At 37.3% G+C, this 11,346-nt stretch overlaps 1 protein-coding gene across 1 annotated transcript in view; it reads right to left on the bottom strand.

Annotated features, from left to right (window-relative positions):
- sik2 (salt inducible kinase 2) overlaps window positions 1-11,346 on the bottom strand; it is a 52,820-nt gene that overhangs the window by 23,502 nt on the left and 17,972 nt on the right. The window contains exon 4 of the mRNA XM_015377269.1: window positions 3,349-3,510. Coding sequence (XP_015232755.1) covers window positions 3,349-3,510 — 162 coding nt within the window. The remainder of the gene's footprint in view (window positions 1-3,348; window positions 3,511-11,346) is intronic.

Genomic DNA, 11,346 nt, shown 5'->3' with positions numbered 1-11,346 from the left:
TTTACAAAAAGTATAAATACTTGTTTGTTTTTTTTATCTACTGCAGCACTAAAATTGATGCATGCTGGTGAATGTTTGTAGTTTCCACATCTCCTCACTGAAAATGAAAACACTTTAATGGTTTAAGGTGCAGTCAGCTACATCAATGTGTGGATGACCTAAATTCAGCCAAATGCATGGGATTTAATGCAGAGGGTTTGTCACAGACTGTTTATATCGTTTAATCTTTATCCTGTGAAACTCAAATACGAGAAGCTAGAGGAAATCAATTAATCCTAAAGGTTACCAAGTTAAATGGATAAAAAAAATGCCAGACTAATGATATCTATATAAGAAATTCAGACAGACCCTTTTCTTCTTTTCCTACTATTTATTACCTCTGCCAGGGAGGTTATGTATTTAGTCGACTTTGTGTCTGTCCGTGTACAGCATAGATGAAAAGTTATAAACGGATTTAATGACCTTGTTACCAAAGGTGCACCTCAGTCCAAGGAATGACCCATAAAATTTTGGTGACTATCCACATCATAATCCAGATGCAGGAATTTTTTAAAGGACTCTTTAACATTATTTGGCGAAAGAAGCAGTTCCCCCCTAATCCAGAGTGTGGCAACACTGACTATTTACAGCTTCAGCATCAGACTCAAAAAGTCCAAAAGTATTATCCTTATGACAAAAACACAGGAAAGGTGAGCCATGCCTCGCACAAAGTCTCGATCTGCTGATCAAACATGAAAGCAGAGTGAATGAAGGTCAGAGCAGAACAAACACCAGAGGCTGCAGGCACAAACTGTGCATTTATTCATAAACCTATGAAAAGCTTTTAAGGAAATTGTTACCAAAGGTGTGTTTCATTCCAAGAAACAACTCATTTAAATCTGGTAATGATCCAGATCATCTGTAACCTTTAACTATAGCTGTTAGTCACATTATGGGGCAAAATTTGCTGCTTAATGGAAGTTTGTGCTTTTCTAGTTTATAAATTCTTTACTTTTTCCACCACCTTCAATCTGTCAACTGGACCCAGAAGGGGATGTCTGAAGTGAAAACATTAAGGGCACTCCCTGCTGTTTCTAGTGTGCTCTCCTCTAAAGCTGCCATGCCTGTGACCTTTCCTCTGACTGACCACCAGCAAAGCTTCATACAAACTGACCAGAAGTGGCCTTTAGAAAGGCTTGGCAGGGCTGAGGAACAAAACCCAGAAGCTCTAACGGCTTGTCTGAGCTCAGAACTGATGATAAACAAATATAATATTCATAAATGTAATAGAATAAAATATTACAAACCAGAACGTAATATAATGTCAGGATTTAAGCGCCATTTGGAGGTGAACTATTCTTAAGGTCTGGATAACCTAAAGAAACTGGTCTATCCATTCTCTGAATCTGTGTCCACCCTCATCTATCCATTTATCCAGTCTTCCATCTGTTTGCCCATTCATCCATCTTATATATTCAAAGCCTAACCACTCAAAACAAATCATCGTTAAGCTTCTGTATGTTTCGGTATGCAACTCTGAGGAGAAAAATGTGCAGCCATCTCAGGATCGTGCTGCACAAATCTGACATGTGAGCTGTATGAACGAACAACCAGACCTGTAACAGCAGGTCTGAGGGTGATTAAAGCACTGGATGTACCATCTTTTGTTGTTCTAAACACATTTCGCCTAATCATGAGTCAGGTAATATCCACTTCATTGTTTTCCTGCTTCAGATTTAATCTGCTGAACAGGAACGATCAGCTGTGAGTCAGGCATATTTGGAAAATCACTGATGTGCTAAATAACAGCTTTACGAAAAAAATTAAATGTTAAAAAAAAATAATAGAAAAATTGCATAAATAAAATTTGCATTGGTAAATCAAAGTAGTTTTAAACAAAAAGAATACAAAAAAAAGAAGACAGGCTAACTCATAGATGGACCAGTAGCTTAACAGATTTCTAGCTCATTCTGTCATTAGTCCAAGTTGTTTTTTCCACAGAGAAAAAGACAACTCAGCAAAAATTAAGGACATAAATCATTTAGAAACAAAAGCTCTATTTCTGAGATACATAGAGTTACTCTATGACTCTCTGACACTTATTTCAACACACACATTTATAAAAGCAACACCTCAGATTTCTGCATTGGCACCAATACGCTAGTCAGATTTTCTTAGCTGAAGTCATGCCACTGCTAATCAATCCATAGTTGAGTATTTTCAGTTCAAAAAGTTTATTTCAAACCTGCACACATTTTACAATACATATAATGACAAACAATACATGCATGGCTTGAAAAGGGGATGGAAGAAGCAAAAGCTTATATATGTCCAATCCCCTCCATCATCAATGAAAAGTCATTAAACATCAGAGTTAAATGATTCATTATACACAGGATGATTTATTTGTGGCGATAATGAATGCTTCTGGTTTGAGATAAAAGGTTTTCAAGGCGTTAATATAGTGCTGCTTTGGATCAATGGTCTCAGATAATGTTATTGTGACCAGCTTTCTATCCAAACAAGGTTTAAGTGACCTACTGCCCACTGGATGACACTGGCCTTTTCATGAATAAAACAAGGTCAATTATATTTTTTTTATGGATTTAGCAGCTTACCTCTTTAACGTCCAAAATATTTTCTATGCTACATTAGATAACAGTGTCAACATATTACCAATTATTAGTTATTAGTTCAAAGCATGGATGCACAGTAATAACTCGCCTATAATGATTGCATTTCAGTTTAAGATACACATTACGCGTATAATGAGGGTGTGATAATGCTAAATTTGCAATTTATTGAGCCGTTCTAATCAGGATGTAAAATATGACTTTACAGTTCATGGCTAAGCCAGCTTAGCTTGGCTATTCAGAGTGCTAGATCCAGGACATTGTAATGGAGAGTTTATTGGAGGGAAAAAGGAATGAGTGTCACATGAGCGCATTATTCAGAAAGCTAACAACTTGTTCCACTTGTGTTAACTGCTAATTCTCTGAGAAAAGGTTTGCATTCCTTACAGTTAAAAGCCTTTTAAAAGCAATAGAAATAATCTTGTTATAATGAGCCTATACATGATTCAGTTTTGATATTGCAATAATTAAACTTAAAATTATCATTTTAATCATTTGAGATCAAGTGTGGCTTTAAATGATGCACATTTCATGAAATCCAATAAAGCTGATCATCAGTTTAGCAGCACATGTTTCTGATTTCTTGCATAGCATCTTCCACCCATCTCACAGGAAACCTCTGACTGCCTCTCGACTCAGTGCAAATGACTTTGGCAGGTAGCTAAGACATTTTTGAGTATCAGAGATGAAAAACAAATCTCTTAACGATTCTTCTTCGCACTGCACTTTGAAGTACCTGCAATCTTGATGTTCATGTGGCCGTCCAGCAGCAGGTTCTCAGCCTTCAGGTCTCTGTGGACGACGTTTCGATTGTGACAGTACTCGACCGCAGAGAGGATCTGCCAGAATTTTCTCCTGGCCTCCAGCTCGCTGAGACGGCCGTGCTTTGCCAGGTAGTCTGCAGCCAGAGAGACAGACATTGGAAAGAGATGACGTGTCAAGTTAGAACCACATGCAGATGATATTTTGCACTGATTGCATAACATTACCCCCAAATAGACCTTTAAAAAATAAACAAACACTGAAGTTTAACCATAAAATAAGGAATGAAAGGAGATTTTTTATTAAAGTCCTGTGACGTGGTACTAGTGGTAGTTTTCATTTTTTTTGGGAACTCCTGCTCTCGCCGTGTGTGGGAGCATGTCTAAGTACACAGAGTCCGCCTGCCAAGTTTATCAGAGTAAGGAAGAACCACACACGCACAACTAACAAATGGAACAAATGGAGACACCCGTCCAAATATGAACGGCATATTTTGTCTTCAGAGTAATAAATAATTTGATTTATTTATCTACTAAACAAAACGGCAGAAATCTAGTTTGCAGACGATTAGAAAAACACACAAAACCCAACCGGATTCAGGCTTAGTGGGATCACAGAGATACATTTTTACCCTCTCCTTTTCCAAGAGTCCATATCTTTGGCCTCGACCTCTTACTGCCTGTTCTCCCCCTGCCCTGATTATTTTACTAACTGTTTAACAATACATGTTAAACTTTTTTCTTTTTTGTAAACAAATGATAACCAACAGATCTATGTGAAGTTTGTTGACGTCGGCAGGGTTCATCTTCGCACTTCTCTCTTCAATTCACACTTAACAGCAAACAAGAAGGGACACTGCAGTGGCTCTCCCTCCAGCTGGCATGAACCCAAACCACACTTAGCAAACACAGACAATGCACCAAGTCCACTTAAACACAAAGAAAATCCGGTTTCAAACGGAGCTTATTGTTTGGGCACATAAAAGGGCTTACTAGATAATTTCTCATCTGCACAATTTGTGGTTTTAAAACTTAAGATGTGATACTTTGTAATCAATTTAACCGGTAATTTTAAAGCTGAGGAGATATTTATCCTGGTGCTTCAAAAAATAAGCAACACCTGCGTTCTGCGTTTCCTCAGTCAAGGGTTCAGAGAAGGGTCAGCTGAGTGTTAGGACAAATTCTAAACATTCAAAATGACTTAAGACCAAAAGCTTCAAAGTTGCACAGTAAAGATGCAGCAATAAGAATCTTACAAATGTCTATTTCTGTTTTTCTTTGCGGTCCAACCTGCAGTAATCCTCTCAGTAAAAAGTAAAATACATCTAAAAATATATTTTTTACAGATAATTCAACAATTGATGCAAAAACATCGCCGTAATATTAACATGCAGCAGGTTCTGTGATGGAGCTTTGCATCCAACAGAAATTACCGGAATAAAATTATCCTTATTTATGCAACAGAGCTAATAAAGCTACATTTTATCTAATATATAACATAATACAATCTAAAAACAGGCATCATTGAGCTTCCTGATTGATTATATATCAGGTGCATGTCCAAAGATGTGCCATCTGACAAACAGAAACCAGCTGGTAACTTTCACAGAAGGCATTTTATGGTGACAACAGCTACACTAAAGCATCACCACTACAAAAAAAATAATAAAATTAGAAAAAGCAGCCGAGAGGAAAGTAATGAAAATGTTCCTGCCTGGATCAGAAACAACTGAAACTGTAATGAAACATGTTACAACAATTAGACAAAGCCCAACAAACTTGATTGGATTATCAAACTGTGTTTTAGGAACATGTGCATTTTGGGGCTTGAATTCTGTGTTGCCATATATTCATGTCTTCTCTCTAAACAGAAGAGTGGCTGAAAACACGATTACCTAAAAATAAAATAAGAGTCAGAGCAGAAAATCCAAGAAGCAGCCGTGAAGACCTGACCAAATGACTGCTGAGTTGGGTGTGAAGCATTTAGGATTCAGGTACACAGAGCAAAACATGCCAGCCTGGTGAACACTGTTAAAAACCCCATAAATTATATCAAATCAATTAATATGTCATCTAATGTTTATTATTTTCTAATGTGCATTGACAAAAGTTTTCATACCACAAGCTTGGATCTTTTTAATGCCCTATTAGTGTGCAGTGCTGAGATAAATTTGGCGCCAGTCAAAGCCTTGTCTTGAAGAGTAGCAACCAAAAATGGCATTGGTGTATTGCCATATTTATACTAAAGAAACCAATTCATTGATAAGTAAATCATAAAGGCTCTGATTAACTTGAAAAAGCCATCATAACTTAATATGTCTGTACAAAAAAAAGAAAAGAAAAAAACATTTGAACATGATAAAATTACTAAAATTACTAAAATGCAAGAAGCTTCAGTCATGATAGTGTTTTTATAGTCTTGCTTGAGCCTAAATAGAATCCCAGCACTGGGTAGGATGACAAATGACGTGGAACCATCTGCCAGAAGTAACAGAAATCTGAAATTGACTAATCAAGATCCCAGCCGTCCCGCAATGTCTTGTGGTAAAGCAATAGCCTGGCCTGGTTTAAAACCAACCAATATTAATTAAATAAACTGATCTACAGCAACTAAGTTCTGTTGAATCCTTCCCAGAGCCTCCTATCAGAACATTAAGGAAAAATGTAATTTTAAATGCAAACAGAAGTGAATATTTTTGTGTTATTATGAGAATTTGAGTTGGAAAATGCATATCCTGTGTAAGTTCATCTTCAGGTTTGTTAATATTCTGGCCAATATGAGTATAAAAGACTTACATTTACTAACAAAATTAGTAAAATTTACATCTCAAATTAACATTAATTAAACCAGAGTAAGTACTGACATAGGACTCCATTGTTATAGTACAAGATTAGGTCCCTTTGAAGCAACAGTGTGCAACTTTTAACTTTTAGGGGTGCTAGACCTGTAACTTCCAGGTTACAGGTCTTACCCTTAAAATGCCAATGGCAAAACTGTGCAGCTACAAAATTAGACATCTCCCTCTGTGTTTTGGAATCAATGAGACTGCATTAATCCTTCTAGATTAAATAGAATAGAAAATCTGTTTATTGTCCCACAATTTCCACATTGTCAGACAATAAAGGGATTTTCTATTCTAAAAAAGATTGAACATCAGAGAACAAAAAAATAATATATTCCAGGGCCATCTCTCTAGTATTTAAGGGGAGTTATGGGCTCAGCGAGGTTTTGAGAAGAGCAGCTCATGGAGCATTAATCCACAACTACTGTATAGTGAAAAACATCATTGCATTTATCTTAAATCAAGCTAGTATTTGGTTCAAATGTTATGCAGTATTGCTTTGATGATACCAATAGTTAGTGTCTAATAGAGTAAAACAAATAGTTTTTAAAAGGTGAACATATACCTCTTTTCTGGAATAAAAAACATGTGAAATATTGCAATGAAGACTCAAATCTCAGATGATCTTAACGTATTTTTTCTTGTTTCTTGTTAAACAAGTCAAAGAATCAAGGGAAAATCTTCTTTTAAGGATAAAGGGCTAATTTTACTAGAAATGAAAAAACAAAAGCTCCACAGCTGTTAAATCCTTTTGCATCAACTTTACTGGGTTTCTGAACTAAAAAGCAAACAGTTCCCTTGTTTTAATGCTGTAGTTTTTAAGTTTTATTCATGTTCTGCAATAGTGAGAAGCATCTTAGTGTTGCCAATGTGCCCTTGAACAACAGGCGATTACAACTGGGCAATAGAAACATGCTGACAGAAAGATGTCAGGTTGGTTGAACGATGAGCAATCCACTGATACTGATAATGGCGAGGGCCTCAGAACATGATGCAAGGGGAGCTGCATTCTGGGAAAGGGAACAGAACAAGGATGAATCACAGGGACATCGGGGAACAGCTCAACGACTGGCGTGCTCCACTTCTGCTAAGAGCTAGGCGAGAAGCTAAGTCTCCTAACAGCTGCTCAGGTTTGGACAGGACACACATTGAGCCGGCTCATTGGACTGAGCTCTGGCAACACTTCAGATGACATTGTTGGGCGGGCATGGAGTGTGTGGATAACTTGTTAACACACACTCTGTTTCCACAACAGTAACAGATTCCCCTAACCACTAAAAGCAGAAGCCTCATTAAAGTCACATCTACATGCATGTTGATATACATCACTGCTGATTCAATACAGAACGGGCCAAGAGTCTGAAATGGGCCAGGGTCAGAATTAGCAGAGTATTAACCTTTCATTTAATGTTAACATATCACAGCATCAGCTGCAGCAAATAGACGTTTCTCTGTTCACCACATATTGTAATATGTATCCTTTCTTAATTTAGTCCCATTTAACTACAAACCTGTCTAGGTTTATGGGAATTTTATGTTAGAAGTGGTAGGAGAGTTATACATGGCTGAATAGAGAAAAAGAGACTGGGCAAACTGACGTCAAAAATAATAAACATCCTAATAATAATGCTGACCAAAAACAAAAAGAAGGCCCTGAGATCATTATCATGATCCTAAACAATTCAGCAAAATAATCAGTTAACTGATGAGAAAGTTATTTTCATGTTGGATGCCTTGAACAGGCTGAATTAAAGCTGCAACAAAGAGTGATGAGAAATTTACAGATATTTCAGACACTCAGTCCCAGTTGTTGCAAAAGCTACAAATGGCACAGAGTTCGGCACAACCAGTTCATTCTGTAAAATATAACAATACTTTACCAGATAATATTAGTATATCCAGAAAACATGGCTAAATGGATCTGAAACGTAAAAAATATTCATAGGCAAAAATCCATGCCATTGTCTTACTTTTATACAAAGTTTAAACCTCCAGCAACTAGTTGGCAGCGCACCGCTAAGAGCCCATTATTCAGCCGCATGATACCAGCCACTGCTAAAAAAAAAAAAAAAATATTGCAATATGTCGTCTTTGGTACTGTACCAGGATAAATTGTGTGGTGAATTGTATTGTATCTCCAAATTCCTACTCTTAATCATTTTATGCACTCAGGTTTGTTTCGTTTGTTTATAATTTGTGACTGAAAAAAAGGAAATGCAGAAGAAATTTATAAATCTATGTTTTAAAATTCCTACTTCATGTTTAATGTGCATTCCCATTTGGAACTTTTGCCCACTAATCATTAGCTGTCTCTTGGTAACACAATGAAGACTCCTGCATTTATCGCGTTAAGATAAAACAAGACCCATAATTGATTTAAAAAGTTGGCAGTTACTAAAGATGGGAAAAAACTATCCCAGGTTAAGATTACAATGGAAAAGGAAGAAAAAGAGACAAAAAAAACCCCTCATAGATTAATTTCACAGATTTACCCCACTAGGTTTTTTCCCCACACACAGCCAGAGGATTCCATAAAGATTATATGGAAATTGTGCCAGTCATTCAGCTGAACACATATTGTACATTTACAGAAGGGAAAAATCACGTCTCAGGGTGCGTGTATGAACGCGATAACCACTTAACTTAGGAATTAAATGGTAATAATTGCACTGAAGCAGTGAGTTAGTAGAGAGTGTTGAGTTAAAAAGCCCTGATCAAATGGCACATTAAACCAAGTGAGAAAACGGAATAGTTTCATACAGAGACCAGGACGTGTGCCAACTTAAAAGCTTCAAAGTTAATGGCCTAATTCTGCCATTTTAACACAGCTGGATCAGTTCCTCACCAAATGGGCATCATGCTTTTCCAGAGCTAGGAGTCACTTCTCTAGGAGAAAAGACCCAAAGTCCTGTCTGGGATACCAAACAATCATCCTTATGATTCATCAACAGTTATGCTAACAAGGTCATCCAATTTAGGTTGCCACACCCATATGCTGGCAAACAGGCTAGAGAAAATGAAACATGATGTATGATATACACCTATACTTAAACAAGAAAGCGCATCAAAAATAGCCAGAGTGCAGCTTTGAAGGTTGCACTCTCCAGACTGTGAGATAAGAGATCTGCTCGAGTGATTTCACTGTCAGCTACTACGCTTCACTCTCTCCAGCAGTGCTTTCTTAAATATGCATGCCCTACATTTCCCCACTGCCTCTCAAATTCAAAAGGATGTCCCCCTACCCGCGCCTCAGTTTTCCTTCATATCCCCTCCCGCCGCTGCTCAGCATATTTGCAGCTGACCCATTTTCCAGGTTTGATCTGTCCTGCGGTGATGAGCCAGACGACGGAGAGACTGACGGACACAAAAGGCACATCAGCACACAGGCACCGATGTCTAAATGTGCTCGTCACATCGCCTGAGCATCGTTTCACAGGAACAGACCCAACTATTCTCTGCCTCCTGGCACTAAACTAGATCTTTTCCTTTGTCTTTGCATCTTTAGATAGATGTTACCCCTCCAACTGAAACAGCTTTTAAACTGGTTTAATTCATGGCTTTACTATAGATCACATCTTCTAGTCTTTACTACCTATGGTCAGAAGCAGACATCAAAGATCCTTCATGTCAGGAAAATGGGAGAAACTCTCTGGGGAGCAACAGAAAGTGAAGCAAGCAGAGATCTGCCTTGGCAGCTTATCAGTTTTACTGAGCCCTACTGACTCAACGACTCGATCCACCAACAGAAAGTCTATTTCTAAGTCAAAAGCAATTGTTCCGTTTTGTGAGACTGAATACTGTAATACTCTTCTAGGTACAAATGTATCTGTCAAAGCTGCTGTTGCTAAAGCTGATGTTGACATATGAAAGCCTTACATAACTTCATCTCATTGTGCAATCAAAGCAGGGGTCTAAGGAATCAGGACAGAATGGTTTCATAATATGTAGAGATAAAAAAAAAGTGGATTACAGGAAATTGGTTTTAAAAATCCTGGTTATTTAGAGGAAGATGGTAAGATACTCTATTTTGGGGTAGAAAAAACATGTTTGCTGGATAAAACAAATTTCTGTGGATTGTAGTAAAGACGGATCTCAAAACATATACCATTGTAAACTGACTTAAACTATTAGAACACTTTGTTTGGTTTTCAAAAATCCAGTATCTCAAAATATTAGACCCTTTTTAAATGTCAGCCTACAGAAATACGTGTCTACGTATTGTACAAAGTATTTCATCAAGGCTGGTTGTGCATAAATGACTTCGTAAATGCATCATAGCCTGGACATGATTAGCATTGAAGTGCTAAACAAGCCCATATTGCTTTAATCAGTGGCCTTTAGCTCTAATGTTGTCGTTTTTGGTTTGTCGCTTTTATTTTCCTTTCCACAATTCTCCACAGATCATCTATGAAGTTTAGACCAGGCATATTTGCAAGCCGTCCATTAAGTCTTTAGAGCAGGTGTTGGTACTTTATGCTGTGGAAAGATAAATCTACTCCTTCGTGAAGATTTACTGTTGGAGGAAGCATTAGGTGCTTAAATGTTTCCTGGTAGAAGTGCACAGACTTTGGACTTGATAAAAAAGGCCGACACCAGCAAAGGACATAGCTCCCTAAACCATCACTGATTGGACTTCAAGCAACATGACTTGAATAAGTCTCCACTCTTCTTCTGGACTTGAGAACCCTGTTTTTATCATAAAATATAAAATGTTAATTCTTGTGTGTCCATAGTCCAAGTAACATACTTTTAAAGTCCTCTGGGTCTGAAGTTCCTAAAGACAACAAATGTGATGTTTTTGACCAATATCCACAAAGGAAGAGTTAACCAACAACCTAACCTAACAAAAATCATCTACCCTCAGTTGAACAATGTGATGGTCTTGGGTTGCCTTTCTGCTTTAGGACCTTGATGAAGCATAAATTACTCTCTCTTTCAGAAAAAGATGGTAGACAATCAGCTTGTTACCTCAAAAACAAGGACACTTAGGTTATGGACCAGGATAAAAAAATAAATAAAAAAAATCTTAAACACAGAAGATCCTCTGTGTTAAATCTAATAGAGATGCTACAGGATCATCTTAAAGGAATAGTACACCCAAAACATGATTAGCCTTCATTTTCTACTCAC

This window comes from Cyprinodon variegatus, unplaced genomic scaffold, assembly GCF_000732505.1.
Source record: "Cyprinodon variegatus isolate N-32 unplaced genomic scaffold, C_variegatus-1.0 Scaffold150, whole genome shotgun sequence".
Classification (NCBI taxonomy): domain Eukaryota; kingdom Metazoa; phylum Chordata; class Actinopteri; order Cyprinodontiformes; family Cyprinodontidae; genus Cyprinodon; species Cyprinodon variegatus.
This window is presented reverse-complemented; position numbering and strand designations above follow the sequence as displayed.